A 24,302-nucleotide genomic window follows, 5' to 3' on the forward strand; every position below is an offset into this window, starting at 1 on the left:
GAGAGAGAGAGAGAGAGAGAGAGAGAGAGAGAGAGAGAGAGAGAGAGGAGGGGGCAATGCAGGGGAAATAGCTATGCAGTTGTGACATCCTCTTGGAAATCAAATGCAAATTCACAGATTGTGTCAGAATTGTGGAATAACCAGCTGGTGTTTTTTTGACAAACGGCTCCTCAAGAGTGTGGCTGGGAGGGTGTGTTGCTCATAGACAGCAGATGACTTTGCCCTTCTAGTTTTGCCAGTTACTTTCTGTACGAGCTTGGCCAAGTGACTCAACCTGAGCTGGTTTCCTTATCTGTAAAATGGGATCATATCGTCTGATGATACAGCCTGTCCCGGAGAGTTCTCTGAGATCACCCTTGAGTATATTGATGGTATCAGGCAGAAGTCCAGGGGAGGTCCCAGGCTGGGAGAGGATACCCTGGAGACCTGGAGGATACCACGAAGGTATCTTTGAGAGAGTGCATGGTTTCTGAGACCCTTCCCTGTGTGCAGGGCAAATGTGAAGGAAAGTGGCAGGTAGCGGTGTTTGGGGATGAGTAGAAGCGTGGAGGACAGAGACAGGCCAGCACAGCTCCTGTCAGCTCTGCAGCTGGTCTCCCTCCAGTTTTGGCCTCAAACATTCTGGTATTTCCCTTGGTGCCAGAGATGTCTCAGGATACCCTGAGGGCCACACCCAGGGGAACAGCATGCAGTTTGGCAGGGGGAGCCCCGGGTTACTGGCGGTGGTTGCCCTGGAGCCGGACCTGCAGGCCTTACTCACCAGGTGACTCAGCCTCACCATCCTGGCAGGTGCCCTTCTCCTTCCCGGGAGCCATGTGTTGGCAACAGGCGGGGTACCTACTGCAGTGGCTCGGCCTAGTCTCACTGTCTAAGGCCTCATGGTCTAGGGACGCAGCTTTCTCCCGGAGGCCTGGCCCTGGTTCTTCCTTTGTTCTGGGGCTGCCCCTCTGGGCCCTACCCAGGAGCACCCCCACCTAACATAGTTAGTGTAAAAAAGGAGAGTCCCTCAGAGGCTCCGTGACACAAGGCCTGATGTCATTTTTAAGGCACGTATTGAAAACAATTTAAAGTTCTGACCTCGTGATCAGGTCAGAGTTGAAGATTTTAATCATTTTTTTGATGCTTTAAAAATAAATTTTACAAAATATTTTTGGCAAGCAAATTATTAACAGATGCAGAGGATTTTTCGAAGGATTTTAACTCCAAATGTTCTTTTATGTCTTTTTTTTTCCTCTAAACTAATCAAATATCAAAAGTCTATTTTAGAGGATGATAAACAAGATGGGCTCCTTGCCTTCTTGCTATTCACGCTCTGGAGAGGACGGGAGTGTGGCCCTCCCAGCAATCACCCCGAGTACCCCCACCTCTCTCCATTCTGTCAGCTCTGCTCTCCCCTCCAGATCATTTCTTTCTCAAAAAGTCCCCACCCTGGCAGGCTTCTCTGACTCAGCGCCCCTGCTTGCATGGAGGGGCCTCAGGATTCTGCAGAAGCCCCGCCTCACTCCACCCATGCTTGCTGCTTTCACCTCTCCTAGGAGCGTGGCCCACCCTCAGCTCCACTCAGGTGCACCCCAGGGCCCTCAAAATCAGCCTCCCCCAAGAGAACTCAATGCCTCCCCCAATCCTCCTCCAGGCTCCCCACCTTAGGCAGGGGCCCCAGCTCCACCCAGGTGCCTGAGCCAGAAGCCAAGGAGTCAGCTCCCCGCTTTAGATGCCCCCATATCTTGTTATTGTTGCACACCCTCAGTTCTGCCTCCCTGGCTGCAACCCCTCCACTCACTGGCTGCCGCCTCCTTAGCTCAGCGCCTTGTTGTCTGCCTGGATCATATATCGTCCTTGACCCAGCACTGAGGGTGTCCTCCAGGGTGGTCCTCCTGCAGCCTGCCTGTCACAGCTGCCCTGGCAGGGCTTTGAGCCAACCCCTCCTGGGGGCTCACCACTGCCCACTGGGTATAGCCAGTGTCCTCAGCTCCGTCTAGGGGACCCTCCACAGATGGAAGTCTTGTTTGAAACAGACACCTCTACATCCCAAACACCACATGCTAGCCCTGCACCCTTTGCTCAGGCTGCTTCCTCTGCCCTGGGGACCTCTTCTCCACTGCCTGGGAAGTGGCAATCACAGGTCTTTTGGGTTGGAGCTCAAGTTCTACCACCTCTCTGAAGACATCCCATCCCCCCATGAGCCCTATAACCCCCCCTTTGTCAGATCACCCCAGTATACTTGTGTCACTTTAGGGATGTGAAGGGCCACCCTCTTCCCACACCCACACAAGGTTATGAACTCCTCCAGGTACAGGCATGGTCTCTTATTGCTAGTGCTAAGCCCCAGCCCGGTGGCAGGCCTGTGGCAGGTCAGGCAACTGGTGTCTGGGGCTGCCCCCTCCCAGGGATAGATTCCGGCCAATAGGAGTGTCTTGTGTTGGTCAGAGCGATTGGCTCAGGGGTGGCCACCTGATGCAGGCCAATCAGAGTCCTTTATCAGGTAGAGGACACATACCCTTGAAGGGTGCAGATCCCCTGTGGGTGAGAGCTGTTCCTTTCACATGGACAAGGCCTGTCAGGAGGGAATGAAGCCTGGTGGAGACCAGCAGAATGGGGTGGATGGGGAGCACTCATTCCCAGAGGCCCAGAGCTGCCTGCTTCCTCAGCAGTTCTGTCAGCTCTACTCCGTAACCTTCTCACAGGTTCCTTTTGCTGAAACTGAGTTGGAACTTTGCTCCTTTGTGACCACAGACAGGGTCCTTACCATTTTAATAGGCTTCCTGTTTGGTGAGTGAAATTATGGGAAAACTCGTAGATGAATAGATGAAATGCATCAGAGACCCCAGGTTATTCTACACAGGGCCTGAGGTCTAACTCCTGGGGCAGTTTTTCTTCTGACCCCCCGAGTTTCCATCTCTCCAGACACAGGACAAAGTCAGCAGCTGATCTCTGCTCAGCCCTCAACAGTCACAGGCTCCTCTCAGAACTCTTTTCTCATTTGAATCTTACAGCCATTCGGCAAGGGAGGTGGGCAGGCTTCTCTCCATCCGGTGGCTGAGGAAGCGGAAGCCTAGTCTAGGAACTGCCTGCAGGTAGGCTCTCTAACCACAGCACAGTGCTCCCCCATAAACAAAGAAGGGCCCACACTCCTGCTCCCTGGGAAGCAGCGGTCCTATCTACACAACAGGACCTGGGGAGAAAGCTCCCCAGGCGGGGAAGGAGCCAGGCCTTGGCACCCCACTATAGGAACTTCAGGCCCCTAACCTAAAGCTTTCATCTCTGTTATGTTAAAATGCATTCCCCCCTGCCCCAAAGAAAGGAAATCTTAATATTACAAACATATGTGTCTACAGATTGTATGTTAGCTTTGACCTGCCTTTAAAAAAATATGTGCCTTGGGGTCCTTCCTGGTGGTGCAGCGGGTTAAAGCACAGCATCATGAAGCTCACTGAGCTGCTTCACCAGGAGTTTGATCCCCAACCATGGACATGACCCACATAGCACAGACCTCTCCTGACCCGCCTGCTGCTCCCCTCAGCAGTGCATTTCAGTCCATCTGCCTTTTCTGTTCCCCACTCTGTCTCTGGTGAATCCTCTCACCTCCTCCCCACCTCTGGCCTGTACCCCAGTTCTTGCATGCATGCATAAATAAATCTTTTAAAAAACAAGCAGCCAGACTCCCTCACTCCTAAATCACTGTCAGGCATATAGGTTCCTTGCTCAGAACTGGAGGGTGACCTGTATCCTTTGGTTTGAGGCCCCTCAGGAGACCAGGAGAATACCTGCCCCCAGTTACAGGGCAGCTCCTCTCCATCCTTCTCAAGCTCCCAGTTAACTCTGACCACTCTGGAAGGAGGGTCCTCCCACCTGCCCAAATGGGAAAGCTGAAACGTGGGGAAATTGCTTCCTTTCCCACCCATCACATCACTGGGCCTCAATGCTTCTCACTTCCCATCCTCTTACCTAAGATGCCCATGCGCATGGCCCTTGTCAGTGAGCACCTCTGTATCTCTGGACAGCCCCTTTGGCTAATTCTGATGGGTTACCATTACAACCAGCTCTCCAGTCACTTCTCTACCTGTTTCCTCTGCCTCCTCAGCTAGCTTCTCCTTCACCTCCACATCCTTTCCTAAAGAGAGCCCCCCCCCCCCTCACCCTACCCACCCAGCACCACCTGGGGCAGCTGTCCTCAGGGCCTTGGCACTGTGTCTTCATATTTCCTGATTTCATTTATGCCCAAGTCAGACTCTGCCCTGCGGGCAAGCCACTCCCAAATTACAAGTAGGGAATTCCCAGCCTGTGGAATCACAAAAGGTCTTTGGCAACTAAATTAGCACATTAATCTTAACCCCTGGGTCTGGCTCCCCTCCCAACTCCTAACCACTTATAACTGTAGTCTTAAAAGGGACTCTAGCAGCATTAGCTCCTCATCCCTATCTGCCTGAAACACCCAGCAGGGAAGCTCAGCTCCAAAGGCCAGCCAGTTCCTCCCCCATTCTACCTGGGGTGAAGAGGCTCTGGCTTCTCCTAGGTAACCGAGGGGGAAGCTGCCTCTGCTTTGTGGGGGAGGGAGGTGCAGAGGTTTGGATCTGCAGCCTGCAGGAGCTGGGTGGGGCTGGGGGTTAGGGGGTCGGTGGGATCAATCTTCCTGGGAGGACTGGGGCCCTGGGTGTGTAGCACTGCTCTCCACCACAACCCAGGAGATGGCCCCACTCTCCCCTTGCTCCTTCTCATTGCTTCCCTTCCCCTTACTGGAGGACCCAGAGTTTCAGAGCCGGTTTGCAGTGTCTTGCCTGTGGCTGGGGAGGAGGCACAGATCTGCTTCAAATGGGTGGGCGCCCAGGGGCCTCCTGTATGTACAGACCGGTCCTTCCCTTCCATGAGAAATGAGGGAGTCAAGACTGGGGCTGAGTTCTGGCTTGAGGCAAGTGAGGGCTGAGGGCGCAAAGGGCTTCTGGACCCACCAGGAGGTGCAGGGGCAGGAAGAGTTCAACCCCATGGGGGAGACCCAGGGTGAGTGTCCCCTCTCCAGAAGGTTACCTCACCAGCTCCTGGGCTCTCGCCTTCCCGCGGGGTCCTGGGCCAGCCAGGTCTCCCGTCGTTAGGGACGCCCCTTGTTGCCAGGGGCGGGACCAAGGGACGTGCGCACTTGCGCGTCTACGCCTGCGTGGGCACACGTCCCCATCCCGCGCTGTCGCGCGTGCCGTGCAGGCGTACGGGGCTGTCCCTCACTGGATGCCATCAAAAGCCCTTCGCAAGGTGTTGAATGGCACACAGGGCGGCCATGCCCTGCCTCTGGAAGTGCCGCGTGGGAGCGCTGTGTAGTTGTGGGGACTCTGGGCCCTGGGGCATACTTTCGCGCTTCTGGGGGACACGTTTAGGAATAGGCGGGCTTCTGTGGTGGTAGGTGAGGAGAGGGGAGTTGGGGGGGGGTGGGTCTTCAAGACCGGAGTGCTGTTCCTTTTTGGTTCCTTTGTGTGGATGCGGGTGGAGGTGGCGACTGGAGAGTCTAGGAAAGGCATCCTGAGACTTTCTCTTCTGGAAGGTACGTTTAGGAATAGGCGGGCTTCTGTGGTGGTAGGTGGGGGGAGGGGGGTGGGGGGGGGGTGGGTCTTCAAGACCGGAGTGCTGTTCCTTTTTGGTTCCTTTGTGTGGATGCGGGTGGAGGTGGCGACTGGAGAGTCTAGGAAAGGCATCCTGAGACTTTCTCTTCTGGAAGGTAAGGTGGAAGGCACCTGCAGGAGTTACTGGGACTCCCTTAGGCTCTGTGGAAGACTGGGTGCTGCTGCATCCCTGCACAGTGGTGCCTTTCTCCAGCGTGGCAGCAAGGCTGGTGCCTGGCACCAGGCAGGGAGGTTCCAGGCCTCCACAGCACTCCTTCAGAAAAACCCAAGTCTGATGCCATCTGCTTTCTCCCCAGCCTTGGGTGACAGAATATGGCACCCTGAGAGAGAGAAATGACCAGCCTAAGGGGATCTGCTATTAAGAAAAAAGAAATTGTGTTTCAGTAGGGGAGAGGCAACCGGGGAGTGGGGATTCTCACATAGAGGCAGAGCGTAGGATTTGGATAAGTTAAATCTTGGAAACTCGGTGAACTAATCAATAAAACGAGGTAGAGCTCACCTTGGTGTCCACGTGCCTGCAGTGAGCACTGCTGAATGTGATGCTCTACCACGGCCAAGGGCCTGAGGTAAAGCCTTGCCACTCCACAGGGCCAAGCAGTCAGGGCCCAGGAACCAGATTTGGACCCTCCAGCCCTCATCAGTGATTCACCAAATCACCATAGCCTCAATTAGGAGGAATTGTGCTGGAAATGCTGCCAGGAGGGCCTGCTCTGCTCTAATAGTTTTAATTAGACACCCTCAGACTTGGAAGCCTGTGCCTTCTAGATGGGTCCCCTTAGGTCCTTTCCTTCTAACAGATTTGGGAGCAGAGGTGGGGCCAGTATCTGTTTAGTCTGGGGTGGCTTCATTTGGTAGGGAACGGGAAGGCTGTCCTCCATCCCATGGCTTCCTCCTGCTCTGAGTTGTTGATTTTCAGCTTTAGCAGGCTCAGGGCAGCCATGTTATATGGAGCAGGGTTGCTCTGGTGCCTGCTTCCTGACCCTATAGCCTGCCAGTTTCCTGCTCACTGTGTCTCCTCACCCCATCTCAGGGCCTCAGCACTGGCTCTTTCCTCAGGATCCATATGGCTCACACCCTCTTCTCCTAGGTCTGCTCCCAGGTCACTCACTCTATTTTTTAAAGATGTATTCATTTATGCATACAAGAACTGGGGAACAGGCCAGAGGTGCGGGGGGGCGGGGGGTAAGAGAATCTACCAGAGATAGAGTGGGAAGCAGAACAGGCAGATGTGCTGAAACACACTGCTGAGGGAAGCAGCAGGCAAGACAGGAGAGGTCTGCTGTGCCATGTGGGGTCAATTCCCTGGCCAGGGATCCAATCTATGCTGCAGTGATTGCTGACAGCTTCATAGTGCTGCGCTTTAACCCATTGTGCTACCAGGGAGGGCCCTCTTTTTAAGATTGATTTATGCATATGAGTTGGGGTATAGGCCAGAAGTGCAGGTGTGTGTGTGTGTGAGAGAGAGAAGGTGGGGGGATTCACCAGAGACAGAGTGGGGAGCAGAACAGGCAGATCCACAGAAGTACACTGCTGAGGGGAGCAGTAGGCAACACAGGGAAGGTCTGTTGCGCCATGTGGGTCAGCTTCCTGGCCCAGGATTAAACTTATGCTGCAGTGGCTGCCAATAGCTTCATAGTCTTGAGACTTAACCTCTTGTACCACCAGGGAGACCCCACCACTCCACCCTCTAACTCCCCATTTCACTCTGTCTCCACAGATCCCATCACAGACACATTCTTCTTTCTCTTTATTGTCTGTTTCCCCAGAAGTAAGCTCCAAAGGAGCAAGAATTTTTGCCTGCTTGTTCCTCTCCCTAGTTTCAGCAACTAACTGTGGCTGTTGCTCACTTTACCATAAATTGGCAGGGCCTTCATTAAAAAGATGTCACTGACATTAACGAGGTAAGTGACACCAGAGAAGCTCTGTCCTGCTATAATGCCTTTCATGACAGTTCTGAATCTGGGTGGCCGGTCTTTGTTGGTGCCCAGAACAGAATGGCATAGAGCCTGCCTGGGCACTAGTGACAATGAAGATGGTTCTGATTTCGTTGTCCATTGTGAGGGATCAGACTGGTTGGTACTTCCATGTCCAGGTTTGCACCCCATTCCAGGTTGCTTGGGTGGAGGGAGGTCTACTTTTTTTTTTTTTAAATAAAAGAAGGTTTGGAGTCTCCTGTCCTTAGTGGAATACTCTCTAATGAGTAATCACAGCCAGCATAGCAGGTGTCTTCAGTCACAGAGTGGGGGTGTATCCCTGAGCCTGCTTCTGCCTTCCCAGCCTGCATCTCCATTAGTCCGTACAGGGCTTGGCCCGCGGTGGCCTTCTGCTCAGGTGCTTTGGCCTCTAGCCTCCAGTCCTTGGCTTCAGACCGGGGGGAGTTCTGCTGGTTGCTTCAGAGCTCCTGGAACCAGCCTATCCCTGTCTCTTTAGTTCATGTGAGTCCTGGGGGGCCGTGGGTCAGAGCTGGTTGAGGGCATAGGCTCGGGCTGTGCTGAGGGCAGCTTCCAAGTCAGCAGTGCTTCCGGTGCCCTGGGCCACCACTCGAGAGCCCCAGGCCTTGCCCCCCATGTGGCTGCATACAGCCAGTGCCCAGGCCTCTGCTGTGAAGGCTGGTGCAGTCCCCTGGCAAAGACACAGAAGGGCAGTGATGCAGAACAACCCTCCCTGCCACCAACCACTCTCTATCCCCTCGAGAGTTGAGTCAGGGTGATCTGTAACCCCCGCTCCACCCATGCATGCTCTGGAGATTGGGTGAGGAGATAGGAGACGATCGGGGCTGGGACCGTGTGGCATCTGCTTGATATGTGCTACTTATAATTAGGCAATTACTGGTAAGCAGGGAATCTCCACGTGCCTTCTCTAGTGGGGGGTGTGTGTGGTCCTTAGGAACAAGGAGACTGCCCGGTGCCAGAGCTGGAGCGTCCTCACAGGTCACCTCTACCCTTGGCGATCTGACTTGACTCCATGGTCGAGGTGGGGAATCAGGGCTGAACCAGGGGATGCGTGAGGTGAGGGCTGCTCTCCCACTTCCTCACCTGGGCCACCTGGCAGGCACAGAGCACACGCCCCAGGGGCTGGGGGCTGAGCAGTAGCACAGACGTGCTAGGTGCCCGCTCGCACAGCTGCCGTACCACCTTCACCAGCACCTGGCAAGGAGGGCAGACAGTGACCCCACAGCTTCCCAGACTCCCAGCTACCTCCCAGCAGGACTAAGCCCCCTCCTCCCAGGCCCCCACACTCACGGAAAGGGACTCAGCAGAAACTGTGTCCACAATCACTGGCTCCCCTGAGTGCCGCTCCAGCAGCTCCTGGGTTTTCTGTGCAGCCTGCAGTGCAAGGAGGACAGCAGAGGGTTCAGACTGGGAGGTGACTGGTCCCCACTGCTGAGCGGAGCCCCAGTTCTGAAATCTCCCCCAGCAAAGGTCCTGAGTTTTGAGCAGAGGTGGCAATGTTCTGCCGGGAATGACCTGCTTTTTTTTGGGTCTCACCGGTGTCCTTCCCCGCCCCCCCTTGCCTCTTCCCTCCATCATAGCTCTAGGCCCCTACAAATAGGCCGCTGAAGGTGAAAAGACTAAGGCTGGAGCGCAGATGGACTGGGAGGGGCGGGTGGAAGGAGGATCCCCAGTCAAGGAGCAATTAGGGCTGAAAGGCGTAATCAAGTCAATTGGCTTCTTGAAGGAGTTTTGGCCAGATTTGGGAATTGGGGGAGAGATGCAATTCCAGAGAAGTGGCAGAAAGATCTGCTGATGGCCCCCAGCTGTCAGGAGAGGAAGGTGCTCCCCCAGCCCCAACTTAGCCCCCCCAGTCCCCACATGTGCAGCTCCCGAGGCCTCTCACTAGGCCCGGTGGAGCGTCGCTGACCCCTGCCATGTCCCCGAGGGGGCAGTGAGTGTCCTCTCACCCGCCCCATTTCCAGCTTGCGGATGGCAGTGTTGGCTCGCCGCTGCAGCGCCTTCAGTGTGGCCTGAAGCTGCCGCCGCTGCCACTGGGGCATCACAGCCGTGTCAACAGCCTATGGCCAGAAGTGGTTCGTCAGCCTCATCCCTCCCTGCGTCCCAGCCTCTGAGTGAGGGTCTGGCGGGGCTAGGGAAGGGGTAGCAGCCCAGCACATCCTGGCCTGCAGGCAAGGACAACCTTCTGGGGTCTGGGCCGGCAGGGGTGCAGCAGGGGTGTAGCAGGGGTGCAGCAGGAGTGCCGGCACAGGGGAGGGACTAGGGCCAGGAGGGGAGGGGAGCAGCTCTGTGGTGAGGAGAGTGGCCCTCACATCAGTGAGGCGTCCCATGTCCTTGGACAGCTGGTGTGCCTCTGCCACGTCCCGGCTGCCCCGACTCAGACGCTCTGCGGCTGCTTCTACCTCTTGGGCCAGACTCTGGCCCACCTCTCGGGCCTGCAGGGAGAGAACAGGATGGCTGGGGCTGCTGGGCTTCCACCTGCTTCCCTGGGCCAAAGGTCCCCACTCATTGCTGGCCGGGGCCAAGCTAGAAATATTTGGCAGTCAGGACCAAACAAGGCACGACATAATCCTAACAGGTGCCAGCTGCCAGAGCTGGCATGGTGACGTTAGTGCACAAGTATGCACACTGCTTGCTGCTGGGCATCCTGAGCCTGTTAGTCCCTGCCCCCATCCATGCCCAGGAGCTTCTGGGCCTGCTTTGCCGACCTGCTGGGCCTGCTCCCCAGTGACCGCCAGCAGGCGGGTCGTTCCCTTGGCAAGCTGGCGCTCCCCGATGATGACCAGGTCCCCTACAGCTCCTGTTCGTAGCAGATGGCTGTGTGCAGAGGGAGGAGGAAGTCAGGAGGGGTGACGAGGGAGAAAAGAGCAACGTGAGCAACCTGGCGAGACTGGCTGAGGCCCTAGGCCCCAGGTGAGAAGGTAGAGGAGTGACTCACGTCCCACAGCACAGCTCCACGGAGGTCTGCAGTGCAGCCTGGGAGGCGGGGTTCAGCGCATGGGCCACTGGCACCCCCACTGACACCACCCGCACAGGGTCTGGGTATACCTGAGTGTGGGAAGGGACAAGTGTGTTAAGTGGCCAGGAGGGTCAGAGGTCTCCACCAGGGGTTTCTCCTATCACCTCATCCAGCGAGCGCAGGCCAGGAACATGAGCAGTGAGCTTCAGGGCCACCTCCTCCATGTACACAGCTTCATCCTGCTCCACTGCCTGCTGCACAGCGCCCTCCACTGCCTGGAGCTGCTCTGGGGTCAGCGGGACCTGGTGGGGAGGTGGGCAAATGAGTGGACCACAGGCAGTGGGCTCCATGCCCATAACTGAAGCATTGAGGTCTCAATATATTCCGAACTCTCCCCAGGCTCCAGAACAGTGGCTAGCACCATTCTTAACAGATGATTAATAAGTGTCTGTCAAGCAGACACTTCTCACCCTTAGGATGCTATCTGGGAGTTGGGCCGTTTGGAAGCTGCAGCCCTTCTCTAGTACTATAAGTTGATGGAGAAATAGCAAACAGAGGCTGTGTCCTTGGGGAGTTTACAATGGGCCACCCAGCAGGAGAGAGATGCAGGCTGGGGAAGAGGAGGGGCAAGGAAGGTTTGGGGGGGTGTGTTAGTCGGTGAGCACTTTCTGGAGGTGCAAGGAGGGGAGGGAGAAAGGATGACAAGGAAAAGGGCGGGTCCTTTCACGCAAGAGTGGCCTCAAGGAGTAGTGGTACAAGGAGGTCAGTGGCTGGAGGGGGAAGGAGAGCCTCAGACAAAGTCTAGCCTGGAACCTTGCTGGTGTGGGAGGAGCCTGAGGGGAAGATACTTGCCCAAGGTCCCCCAGGGACCGAGTGACATGCAGCCCAGGCCCTTGCACTGTCAAACTACCTCTTAAAGCCTGTTGCCTCACCAGAGCCTGTCTTTCTGAGTCCTGCTCACCTGAGTGGCCACGTCGAAGCGCAGTCGCTCAGGGCTGAGATGGGAGCCTCGCTGCTCCGTGCTGGGGCCCAGGGTCTGCCGCAGTGCCCAGTTGAGCAGGTGAGTGGCTGTGTGCTTCTCCATGCAGCTCAGACGCCAGGCCTGAAATGCTTTTGTCACCCAGGGTCCTGGGTGGGCTGGGGGGAAGGGGCTATGGGTATCAAGAACAGCAGGGTTGGGGCCTCACCTCATCCACGTGCAGCTGCACCTGGTCCCCCACCTGCAAACACTCTGGGGCCACCACCTCATGTAGGATGAAGCCCCCACAGACATGGGCCCGGGCCACTGGGAACAACACATCCTGGGGAAGAAAAGGGCCAAGTACTGGAGTAACCACTTCTAGCCTTTCCCCGGGCTGTCTTCCCACTTCCTTTACCTCCCGCAGGCTTGCCTGTGCGTGTGTGAGTGGGGGTCCGGGAAAGGCTCACCTGTTGTCCTACCCGCACCAGGTAGCCTCGGTCTGAAGTCTGACCCCCCTGTTCAGCGTAGAAGCTGGTCCTGTCTAAGAGGAGGCCACACCGTTGGCCACCCCCCACAGAGGCCACCGCTGTACCATCCTCTGTATACAGCTGGAGCACCTGGGCCTCACAGGTGCTGAACTCTGTCAGAAAGGAGCATGGTTATCAGTGCCGGGCACGGGTGTGAAGGGTGGGAGTGAAGGGTGGGATGTGGTCTAAGCCTTGAGATCCACGGGTATCAGCTAGGGACTTTTCCAGCTGGGAGGATGCAGCGACCCCTGGTGGTTACCCCAGAAAGTGTACAGACCACTCTCCGTAGTGGTCAGGCCAGACTTGTGACCATCTACCTCTGTCAAGGCTCTCACCATAGTCCCCACTCGGTCGTAGAGAGTAGTTGTACTTGGGGCTGTCATCAGTTGGGGACACGCCTCGCCGCTGCAGCTCCCCCAGGGAGTGGACATCAAGTCTGAGTCCTTGCTCTTGAATCGGCTCAGCCTGCCGTGCCTTGTGCTGCAGGATAGGATGTGTGTAAGTGACGGTGGACAGTGCAGTGGGACCTGAGCCTCCACAGAACTCTGTGGTCCCTTGCAGCCCACCTAGAATAAGCCATCAGGCTGGCTGTTTCAGCCCCTGGGCTGGTTGGGGAGAAACCCTCCATGCCAGGACAGTCTAAGGATCAGGCCTCCCTCAGCCAGGCTGTTCCTGAGGTCCCCTCTTTGGGATGCTGTGCCCTTTTCTATGGGATCCGTGTGGGGGTGGGCGCCCAAGGTGAGGGGACAGACCCCAGCTCAGCCTTCTGCTTCCTGAGTGGCTGCAGCTCTTCCCCCCGGAGCTCAGGCTTGGGGAGGTAGCTGCTATGCATCCCAAAAGAGCCCTGGGTGGTGGTGCCCCAGCCTGTACCTGGGCCTCCTCCTGAGCTAGTCGTGCCAGCCCAGCAGAGTCCATCTGCACCCCTTTTTCTTCCAGCATGAGCTCTATGAGGTCCAGGGGGAGCCCCAGGTTCCCAGACACTGACAAGGACCAGGCCACTTCGGCTTGGAGGAAGGAAGACAAGGCGTGATGAGGGCAAGGGACAAGACAGAGGGAGGGGGCTGAGGTGAGGTCTTTTCCTACTAGATAGAAGCCACCAGGTGTCAAGCACAAGTGCCCCCTCCCCATACGAGGGGAGCTTAGGTGTGGGGTTGCCTTCAGATTCATGCTTCAAGGTCAGAGCTGGGGGTAGCCTAAGCACTCCCTGAGCAACATCATGCCAGAGGAAGAGGGAAACTTGTTCTAGGCAGGAAGCCAGTCTTAGAAAGCAGACTGGAGGCAGAGCCAGCTGGGCAGTGGGGAGGTGGGGAGAAGCTGGGTGGTGCTCAGAGATCTGGGTGTTGAAAAGAGATCTCGGGGGGTGGGGGGTCAGAGAAAAGAGGAGAGCCTGTGAGCTTCAGGTAGGCCCAAGGCTTCCTTCCAGGTCAGCCCTGGCATACCTAAGTGAGCCCCTTGCGCACAGGCTGGGCACCCCGCTCACCAGGGAACACATCCGAAGGCCCCAGGCGCATCAGGGTTCGATCGATGATCCGCCGGCCCCGCTGCAGGGAGGCCAGGAAGGCTGCCTCGTTCTCTGACACCAGACTGGCTATCTGAACCGGGGGCAGGATGTCATGGGAGCTGGGCCTCCTCAAGAGAGAGCCTCTTCCCACGCCTTTCTCACCACCCTTTCCCTCCCCAATCTAGTACCTGCATGGAGCTCTTCTGCAGTTCTGGATAAGCATCTCTCTGGTGGAGGAGAGGGCCAAGGGGGTGAGAAAGGCAACCAGCCCACCTCTACTTTCCCACCTGGGCCCCTCTGAGGACACCTGCCCTTGAGGCTGAGCCAGGCTGATGGAGGGCCCAGATGGGGGAGTCAGTTTCCAGTGGGGTGGAGATACAGGCAGAAGAGGGTGCCAACGTTAAAGGCTCAGCAGTCTGACAAGGAGGCCATGTGAAGTTCCTGATTCTTGAAAGCAATTCCACCTTCCTCAGCCAGTTGACTGGTCATTGGGCTGGACATTTGGGATGAGGAGACCAGGCCAGAGGCACTGCCTGGGCTTAGCAGCAGGCTCCCCTAGACCCCAGGAAGGCCCAGGAGTGAGGAAGCTCGGCCCTTACCAGTGTCTCCACCACAACAGGCACTAGGCTGCTTAGGAAGCCAGGCGGGGCCTTCAACACCTCTGTAGAGAACCGCACTGCTCGGCGGAGGATCCGACGAAGAACCAGCCTAGGGATTCGGAGTCACATGAAACCCCAGTAGCTCCTGGTCAGCAGTATCGGGTTGGAGGGGACAAGGTCTAGAACATGTGCTCCAAATTCTTCTACTTCCTCTGCTCCCCTTGCCAACTCAACCCAACCTACCTCTCCATCTCCTTCCCTTCCTCTCCCTGCAACCCCCAGCAGCCCCTGCCCCCCTCTGTAGATCTTCAGCAGCCCCTGCCCCCCTCTGTAGATCTTCCCAACTCACGGGGCACCTGACATCCCAGGGGAAAAGCCGTCAGCGATGCAGACACTGAGTGTCCGGATGTGGTCAGCCACCACACGATATGCCATGTCTGTGCGCCCCTGGTCTGCTGCCCCTATTCGGCCCAAGTAAGGGGGTGCCCTGCAACCCTGGAAAGCAGGGAGAAAGAGGTACAGTGCTTGAGTCTGTCTACCTGGCCCAGGTGGGTGGTCACCACTCCTAGAGCATCTGACTGACCAGGTGAGCATTTATAGCTGGATGGGAGGCAGCCTTTGCACCCAGGGGGCTCGCATTCAACACCATAATCAGAGCTGTGATCATTATAGAGTGTTCTATCAGACCTAGGAGGGTGCTTGGAAGAAATGGCTAATCCCTCACACAGCCCCATTCTGGAAGGTACTACAATCTCTGTTTATAAAGGAAACAGGCTCAAGGAGCTAGGTGACACAGGCCACACAACTCACGAGGAGAGGATCTGAGATTTAAACCAGGCCTGCCTCACTCCAGGTACCCTCTACGACCCACCCACAGCCTACAGACAGGGAGGGTTATGAGCTGTGTGCACACGACGCAGAGTGCTTGATTCACTCAGCGCCAAAGAGGTCTATTTCCCAAGCTTCTCCTCTCAACAGTCCTGCATTGCTCTAGTCAAAAAGCTAGGAAAAAGACCAGACTTTCTTTTCTATCCTCATCGAACTCATCAGTGGAGCCTACTTCTTCCATTTCCACATGGCCTCTAGAATCAATCTACTTTTCTCTACTTCCCACTGCCACCTGCCTCTGCCGTGGCCTATCTTGTCTCTCCCTGGACCATGACAATGACCTCCCAATTGTTTTCTCAGCTTCTACTCTTGCCCCTCTCCAGTTCAGCCTCCACACATCAACAGGAACAGCCTTTAAGGTATCAGTCAGATCATGGACCTCCCCCCTCAGAATCCTTTCACCATGCTGAGAATAAAAGCCCTATTGGGGACTATAAGGCCCACAAGCTTTGACTTTGGCTTTCTGCATGGTAGACTGTTGCAAAAAATGACCCCGATTCCTCCCCTCCCTGTCTGTATACCTTTGTAACCGGAGGATACAGCTGCTTCCCATCAGGAGAGAATCTATTCTTCCATCCCCTGAGCCCAGGCTGGCCTTATGACTTGCTTTGGTTAACAAGATACGGTGGGAATGACAATGTTTTGAGCCTATTTCTCAAGAGACCTGGAGTTCTGCTCTTTTGCAGAAACTTGCCAAGCTGTGGTGTAAGTCTGAGCTGGCCTGCAAGAGGACAGATCCGTGGTCCATTCACCCCCATTTGCCCCAATCTGAAAGTCAATCCCTAGAAGTAGAGCTGTCTAGCAGCTGACCCAGGATGTGTGAGTGGGCTCATCCAGATGAGTCCAACCAAAGGAAGGACTCAGGTCATCTTACCCTGAACCGTAGCCCACAGACAAATGAGTGAAATAAATGACTGTCTTTTAAGCTAAAGTGCCTGGGGGTTTGTTATACAGCAAGAGCTACAGACATCACGCTCCAACTACACCCGTGTGATTCAGCTTTAGTTGGTTGGCTACTTGCTTCTTTCCTGCCCCAGGGCCTTGTTATCTGCAGTGCCTCTGCCCAGAATGAGTTTCCTATGGCTGTTCCCCAAAGGTCATCTCAGTGATTGTTCTCCAAACTCTTAAGATTTTTCTGTACCCATCTCTTCTCTGAGTTACTATCACTCACGTTTACTATCTGTGCACAATCTGTAAATTGCCATCTTGTCCTATCGTCCATTTAGTTACTACCTCTCGGATTAGGATATCATCTCCATGACCTCTTTTCCATATACTACTACATCCCCTGTGCCAAGCACAAAGGACTTAATTAACATAAATGTATTTTTTGAATTAATAAAGGAAGGAGGTAGGAACAATATCAGATAGTAAACACAAATCCCAGCCTCAGGCTTGACACCCTGCGATCCTTGGCTGGATCACTGTCTCCCCCCCAGGTAGGGATACTATCAGTTTTCAACAAAGATGGAAAGCAAAGGGGCTGAGTGTTGGTGATGAGCAGGTCAGAGGGGCTTCCAGAACGGAAGCAGCAGGCTCACCTGGTGTATGGCACTGAGCAGCGGGGAGAAGAGGTCTGTGTCGTAGGTGGAGCGCCTGCCTTGCAGCACAGCCACTAGTCTCTCCAGGCCCATTCCTGTGTCCACGTGCCGCTGGGGCAAGGGCTGCAGGCTTCCATCTGCCTCTCTGGCCGGGGGAGGTGTGCCAAGGGAGGCCCCAGGCAGGGTTACAGACGTGAGGTGATGGCAGAGGAATGAGGAGAGGTCCGAGGGGGCTCTCAGTGGGAAGACTCGGAGGGAAGCCTCTCCCCTTCTCTTTCCCCTCCCCCATCTCCCCTAATAGCAGACGGGACGGCCTTGGAGGTCTATCCCTTCTCAGCAAGGGTGCTCTCCACCCTCAGTTTCCATCAAGGATTTCCCTTTCTCTTCGTGCCCTGTTACCTGTTGTGTTGCATGAAGACCAGATTCCAAAGCTCCACCAGTTGGGGGGTTCCCACCCCACCAGCCAGATCATAGTGAATCTCAGTACAGGGTCCACAGGGGCCAGTGTCCCCCATCTCCCAGAAGTTCTCTTGTGGTCCAAAGGAAAGCACATGGCTGGTGGGAACCCTGGGAGTAAAAGTCCAGTGCATGGTGTGGAGTCAGACCAGCCCGGAATCCAGGACCCTCAGCAAGAGGAGCAAAAGGGCTGGTCTCACAGTACCCCAGGGAATGCTGAGGTATGCCAAAGGTCAGTGCTGGTGGAGACTATGTTCCTGACTTCTTGACCTTCAGGAGTGGACAGAGTTGGGGTGGACTTACCCTAAGCTGAGCCAGATGTCCCTGCTCTCCAGGTCTGGGTCCAGCCCTGCCTTAGGGTCACCACCAAAGTAGGAGACCCAGAGCCTGTCCTGAGGGATCCCGTAAACTTGCGTCAACAGTTCCCAGGCCATGCTGCAAGCCTCCTCCTGCAGAAAAAAGCCGAAAAGGTGGGGAGAGGAAGAGGGGTTCAGAAAGCCCCGTGACCCTCCCTGGTGGTGCAACGAGTTAAAGCACAGCTCTATGAAGCTGTCCACAGCCACTGCAGCACAAGTTCAATCCCACCCAGGGAGCTGACCCACATGGCGTGGCAGCTATTCCCCTCAGCAGTGTGTTTCGGTACATCTGCCTATTCTACTCCTACTCTGCTTCTTACCCTCTGCATCTCTGGCCTGTACCCTGGTTCTGTATGCATAAAAAATAATTTTTTAAAAAGATGTATTTATTTATGCATACAAGAACTGGGGTACAGATCAGAGGTGTGGGGATGGGGGTGAGAGGATTCACCAGAGACAGAGTGGGGAACAGAACAGGCAGATTGTCCAGAAAACACTGCTGAGGGGAGCAGCAGGTGGGACAGGAAAGATCTGCCACGCCATGTAGGTCACCTCCCTGGGTGGGATTGAACTTGTGCTGTAGTGGCTGCAGATAGCTTGCTGTGCTTTAATCCCTGTGCCACCAGGGAGGGCCCTGATAAATAAATCTTTAAAAAAAAAAAAAAGCTCCCCCCACCCCCTAGTGATTTCCCCCGTGAGTTCAGCACTCAGCTTATCATAAAACCATCCAGGGCCCTCCCTGGTGGCGCAGCGGGTTAAAGCACAGCACTAGGAAGCTTAAGCCACTCCCACATGAGTTCCATCCCGCCTGACCCCGGGAGGAGATCCACATGGCCAGGCAGACCTCTCCTGACCCCTCCCCCCCCACTGCTCCCCTCTGTCTCTGATGAATCCTCTCACCCTCTGCATCTCTGGCCTGTACCCCTGTACCCCAGTTGTGTATGAATAAATCTTAAAAAAAAAGATAAAACCATTCCTTCTGCCCACCTTATTTCCAGAACAAATGTGACCAATTATGCATGTTTTCTTTCTGCCCAGAAAGCTTTTCTCTTCTCTAAATCCTTTTTTTTCAAGTCCCAGAGCAATTACCTTCTTTTTCATGGAATCTCCTACCTACCCTAGACTGGGATGATTTTTATTAACTATGGATTTTACTGTATTTAGTCACACTACAACTACTACTATTATTTTTATGTGCGTGTATCAAAGCTCTGGGGTATAGGCCAGGGGTGCAGTGTGGAGGGGTAATAGGATTCACCTGCGACAGAGTGGAGAGAACAGGCAGATTTACTGAAATATACTTCAGGGAACAGTGGGTGAGACAGGAGTGGTCTGCTGCACCATACGTAGTTTAGTTCCCTATCCCAGGATTGAAGACTGGCCCTACTGGTGATAGCACTGAGAATTAACCCCTAGGCCACCAAGGAGGCCCAGACAATTGTTGACCAGCTGTGAGGCAGGAGGCACAGTCCAGTCCTCAAGGAGCCTCCAGTCTAATTAGAGAAGTGAGACACTTTCCTGTTATACATTTCAGTCTGGCACTTGGTGTGGTCTGGTATGAGGCTCTTCCTAGGCAGACTCCAAGAGGGAGATAGGATTAACCTTGGCCTCCTACTTGGCTAACAATGGCCTTCTAACTTCAGGCTCCCTGGAGACTTACCTTAAAATATTCACCTCCAAAGGCCCAATTACCAAGCATTTCAAAGAAGGTATGATGAGAGAGGTCTCGGCCCACATCCTCCAGGTCACTGTGGCGTCCTCCAGCCCTCACACACTTCTGGCTATTGGCTACGCGCCGGAAGCCTGCCATTTCGCTTCGTGGATCTACTGTGCCCAGGAAGATTGGCTTGAACTAGAAACACATGAAGAAGGGGGAGAAGGATAGGCCAGTCCTTCAGTAGAAGGGAAAAGGGGGAGTGGAGTCACAGGTGGCTGTGCACACTTCAGGCTGACTGTGCTTGTGAGGTGTAATGTGGCCTTGAAGGGGGCAACTTGAGCGTGTGTGGGAGTACCCAACTGCTGTGTATGTGGGGTAGGTAAGGGGGTCAATAAATCCTGAAACTGAGACCCTGTATTAGCAAAATAGCCAAAAGGAGGTACGCGCAGGTGGCTGGGAGCAGGGCATAGAATGGCTGCATCTCGGTCTCTTCAACCACACCCAGTAACTTCGGGGTACAGAACAGATTCAACAGGGTACTTGGCATGGGCACTGTCACTGTAGTACTTCATGGGGGCCGTGGAAGGCGTCTAAAATTTACCTACCGTTCCCCCTCACCCCACCCCGCCTATCTGATAGATTAAGACAATGAAATTTTGAGAGGGTGCTCAAAGGAAAAAGCTCAGTGAACATAGTGTGCATTCGATAAACTTATTTAATCAACGAGTTTTTATTTAAAGAATGAGTACAGCAAGCCAGACATCCGTCTCACGTGGACCACATCCGCTGTTCCGGTACCAAAACGCACTCCCAACCCAGAAATGACCAGTGGGGAACCCCCAGACGCCGGTCACGGTGCCCCACCTCACAAGACAGCCAGCCTCCCCCAGCCCGCAGCCCGCAGCCCGCAGCCCGGAGCCCCGCCCCCGCTGCTCTCGCCCAATCCCGCAGCGCCTGCTCTTTCCGGCAACTCACAAACTCCACCTCCCGGCAGCGTGGCTCTGCCCCCACCTGGTTCATGCCCGCGTTGACGAAAAGCAAACTGGGGTCGCCGCGGGGCCGCACGGAAGCGGAGGGTACCAGTCGATGGCCATGGCGGTCCCGAAAGAAGTTTAGGAAGGTATTCCGCACGGCGGTGGCCTGGACTGCAGGGGGCTCGGAAGAGAGCACCCGCCGGCTCGGGTTCCGCCATGGGGGCGACCTCCGAATAGCCCTTCGCAGCTGCCCGGCAGCAGCTGCCACAGGCGCCGCCATCTTAACTACGGGCAATGACTTCACGCGGTCAAAGGGCACGGCGGAGTAGGAAGGGATGTGAAAAGGAAGCGGGAGCTTCCTACAGCGGCCTCTCGCGGTGGGAGGATGCAGGGGCCACCTCTATCACCTGGGCGGAAGTGATTGGAAAACCTGGCGCGTAGTAGGTCCTTAATTGATTCGGCATGAAAAAATATTTGATGAGCAGCTGTTGTATGCTAACACTGATTTAAGCACTTATGGTACATTAACAATAACATTAGCAAAAGTCCCTTTCCTCCCAGCAGCAGTTAAGTTTATTGATTTTGCAGTTACAACTGGACTTGCGGTGAATTGGTGTGGATTCAACGTTGTTTCCATCTTCTAAGAGAAGAAGGCGAGAGTACTATGGGAGGTAGATGGGCATTCAGAACGCATTCAACAAATATTTATTGAATACCTACTATGTGCCAGGCACACTGTTCCAAGCACTTGCCAGTTCCCTCTGTCCTTGGCACTGGAAATGACCATTTTGTTCTAAGGTACATGATTCATGCCCTTGGGAGCTGGAGTCTGGGACACAAAAGCCAAACTGCATCTGCTTCATTACTGCGTTGCTTAATAACATTTGGTATTGTAATTTGCCTGGGGATTAGAGAGACTATAAATCACCAGGGCAGGACTAAAGCTTTAGGCCTATAGCTGCATGGATTTCTTTCTGTGTCTCCCAATGCCTCAGGGTTTTGTGTGTTTTGATTTAGGGTGAGAGACACCTGTTCTACTTTCCTATTCTTTCTTTCTTACCATGGTGACCCCCTTCCCCACCCCCGCAACAGGATCCCCAGGGAACTTTTCATGATCTCTTTTTGTGGCTTGGAAAACCAGAGGTTGAGAAGAGAGAAGAGAATTTTCCTAGGTTAAACTCTTAATAGGGGGAACAAAGTTAAGGTCAATATGGTGACCGAGAAAACTTCAGCCATCCAGGAGGGCCCTTTTTGCCCACTATTCTTTGTGAGTTGTATTTAGGGACTGACTTTTGAAACATAGTGTTCATGGGAAATACATAGTCTTTTCTGGACTTGAATTTCTATAGTGAGAGTGAATTCTACACTTTGTATTTTGTTAGCACTCCAGCACCCATCCCATTCTTTCCTTTGTTTTTTTCCCCTTACCCACATAGGTGTTGTTTTGAAAGCATTTTGTCTATTTTTCCCCCGTGATTTTGGAACAGGAACCCAAAGCCAGATGGGGATTTCCGTGAGATTACTGATCTTAAGACTGCCAAATTCTTCCCCAAACTGAGATGGGATTGTTTTGCTAGCAAAATCTAGCTGGGATGTCTATCCAGTGGTGACATCAACTTTTCTGTTCTGTCCAGATTTTTCCCAGGTCTTTGTGTTATAGTAGGAACTCCATGTTTAAGACTAATGTATATTTAGTGTGGTGCCATGAATTTTTTTCAAACAACTTTTTTTTTTGCAATATAGTATAGACAATTAACCTACTTCAATAGCTTTTAGTATATTCACAGAGTTTTGCATCCATTCATGACAGTCATTTTTAGAACACTTTCATCACCTCCAAAAGAAGCCCATGCCCAGCACCAACTAACTCCCAGCCCCTTTCCCCCATCCCTAGGCAAGAACTAATCTATTAATCTACTTGCTGTCATTGGATTGAACATTTCATATGAGAGGAATTATACAATACATGATCTTTTGTGACTGGCTTCTTTCATGTCACGTATTTTCAGGGTTCATCCGTGTTGTGTCCTGGAGTTTTAGAAATGTGTTGAGTTGTTTTCTGTTTAAAGTAGGTCTTAACCACCCACCTCCCCGTCTTATTATTTTGTCCTGGAGATTAAAAAAAATGATCATTTTCTTTTCTTTGTATGTGGTATTCTCCTGTAGGCCATTTTCTTTTTTTATGTTTTCCAGTAAAGCAAAGTCATTCTGATACAGGGCCAGAGGGACACTAAAACTGGCCAAAGGTGAGGCCCAGTAGTTTGTTGGTCACTGAGTTCTTCACCCATGTGCACAATTGCAAGATTGCTCAGGTCCAGAGAACAACGATAGTGGGATTTATTTATTTTAAAGATTTATTTATTTATGCATACAGAACCGGGACACAGACCAGAAGTGCAGGGGCAGTGAGAGGATTCACCAGAGACATCGGGGAGCAGAACAGGCTGATGGATGAAGTACACTGCTGAGGGGAGCAGCGGGTGGGTGAGGAGAGGTCTGCCACGCCATGTGGATCACCCCCAGGGTAGGGATCGAACTCATGCTGAAGTGGCTTTAGCTTCTTAGTGCTGTGTTTTAACCCGCTGTGCCACCAGGGAGGGACCTAATGGGATTTATTTAATGAACAAAGACTTCCTGAGGCCAAAAATGGCTGCTTACCTCACCAAAGCAGTGTTTTTAAAGTCCTAAAGGCAGATGCTCCTAAGATAATGTCTTCCTGCCAGTGTGGACCTGGAGCACATTGCAGCCAGACAGTAGGCTGGGCTCCGATTCACAGACAGCAGGAGACACAACAGGAGATTCTCCCCGGAGATGCAGAGGTGCCCCAGTGCAGCACCAGACAAGTACACTGAAGACAGAAGCTGCAGTGGCCAAGGTGTCTGACAAATGGCCACACATGCAACTCCATGAGGTGCCTGCTCTGGGTCTTCGCCTTCTCTGCCAGGCTATACAAGCAGCAGAACTGGGAACAGTTTTAGTTACCTGGCTACCTGCAAGGCATCTGAACTTAAATCCTCTGAGGTTGGTTGCCAGAAGCCTCTCCATGTTCTTCAGAGGTCTGCAGCAGCCTTCTGGAAGATTGGCATGGTTGGGGCAGAAATCGCTGACTCCAGAGTTGCCGAAGATCCGAAAGGCTGAATCCCGAACGCCGAATGCTCAAACACTGATTCCAGAAGACTGAATCCTGGGGGTGGCTTCTGCCATCCCTTATATTTCATATCAGAGTCTCCACCCCAAAATGCAATACTTTGCTAGCATTTTCCCTGGGGCTGCCTATCCTCACCAGCAGTCCCCTCTGGGTGGCACCACCTGTAATAGCCTTTGGCTTCATCTGCCAATTACAGTTCTAAGGTTGGCATGTGTCTCTCTCATTTGCCACTGTCACCTAATGAGCAAGTTAAAGTTGGTAGCTTCCTAAGGTAGCTGGGGACAGAGCGAACTTACCAGACTGGGAACTTACTGGCCTGGAAACTTCTCTTGGGAGCTCTCATTTGCCACCTTAATAGGTCACAGGAATTTCATTTTGGGGTTTATAATGCATTGGGTATGTGTTTCCTGGGAGCTGTTCTGCTGGGTTTGGGTGCTGTCTTTGCTGGTCTGGAATTACCCTTTGCTGCCATTTAGTTGATCCTGGCAGGCCCAAGGTGGCCATTCTTTGAGTGTTCTTTCTTTTTACCTTGCTCCTAAGAAGTTTCTTACTCTGGGAGTAGAAATTACCCTTTCTCGTTTCCTCTCCGGTTTCGAGAGCAGGAACCTTAAGTCAGTGATACCGTCCATCCTGGACACATGTGTGTGGCTGGAGGAGAAATGAAGAAATTTTCATTCTTACAGGGCTAGGGAACTTAGCATTGGGAACTTCCTTTTATAAGTCATAAAAGCTGCTTTTTAGCGTTATCATTACAAGTCCAATCTATAGCAGAGGTGTTCTTTATTTGATGTATTTATTTATGACATTGCCTTTTTGGATTGTGAATGCAATGCTTGTTGGATGTTAGGCATAGGGATCTCATGGCACCTTGTTAAAAATGACACTACTTGGTGGCCCTCCCTGGTGGTGCAACGGGTTAGGATGCAGCACTGCAAGCTAGCTGCAGCCACTTCAGTGCGAGTTCGATCCTTGACCCCGGAGGTGACCCACCTGGCTCAGCAGGCCTTTCCTGACCTACCCACTGCTCCCCTCAGCAGTGTGCTTTGTGGATCTGCCTGTTCTGTTCCCCACTCCTTCTCTGGTGAATCCTCTCACCCCTGCACCTCTGGCTTGTGCTTGTACCCCAGGTCTGTATGCATACATAAATAAATCTTAAAAAAAAAAAAAGACGCAACTC

General features: G+C 53.7%; 1 protein-coding gene across 1 annotated transcript; it reads right to left on the reverse strand.

Moving 5' to 3' along the window:
- Nucleotides 1-7,336: 7,336 nt before the first annotated feature.
- Nucleotides 7,337-20,257, reverse strand: AARS2 (alanyl-tRNA synthetase 2, mitochondrial). Its single transcript, XM_004673535.2, has 22 exons — nucleotides 20,015-20,257; nucleotides 19,007-19,198; nucleotides 17,294-17,439; nucleotides 16,934-17,101; nucleotides 16,535-16,679; nucleotides 14,455-14,600; nucleotides 14,106-14,214; nucleotides 13,695-13,733; nucleotides 13,486-13,597; nucleotides 12,876-13,009; nucleotides 12,341-12,485; nucleotides 11,946-12,118; nucleotides 11,705-11,818; nucleotides 11,479-11,619; nucleotides 10,682-10,819; nucleotides 10,497-10,606; nucleotides 10,267-10,375; nucleotides 9,871-9,993; nucleotides 9,508-9,618; nucleotides 8,849-8,932; nucleotides 8,642-8,752; nucleotides 7,337-8,228 (listed from the first exon to the last, which is right to left on the reverse strand). Exons 1-22 carry the CDS (start codon nucleotides 20,255-20,257, stop codon nucleotides 8,064-8,066), a joined length of 2,958 nt encoding a protein of 985 aa, XP_004673592.1. The 3' UTR covers nucleotides 7,337-8,063.
- Nucleotides 20,258-24,302: the final 4,045 nt, after the last annotated feature.

The sequence above is a fragment of the Condylura cristata genome, unplaced genomic scaffold (assembly GCF_000260355.1).
Source record: "Condylura cristata isolate star-nosed mole 26May11 unplaced genomic scaffold, ConCri1.0 scaffold00001, whole genome shotgun sequence".
Taxonomy (NCBI): domain Eukaryota; kingdom Metazoa; phylum Chordata; class Mammalia; order Eulipotyphla; family Talpidae; genus Condylura; species Condylura cristata.

Coding starts and splice junctions, on each gene's coding strand:
- AARS2 (XM_004673535.2), bottom strand. CDS start 20,257: ATGGCGGCGCCTGTGGCAGCTGCTGCCGGGCAGCTGCGAAGGGCTATT. Junction 17,102..17,293: donor GACATCTGGCTCAGCTTAGG/GTAAGTCCACCC, acceptor TTTTACTCCCAG/GGTTCCCACCAGCCATGTGC. Junction 8,229..8,641: donor GTGCCTGCCAGGTGGCCCAG/GTGAGGAAGTGG, acceptor TGTCTTTGCCAG/GGGACTGCACCAGCCTTCAC.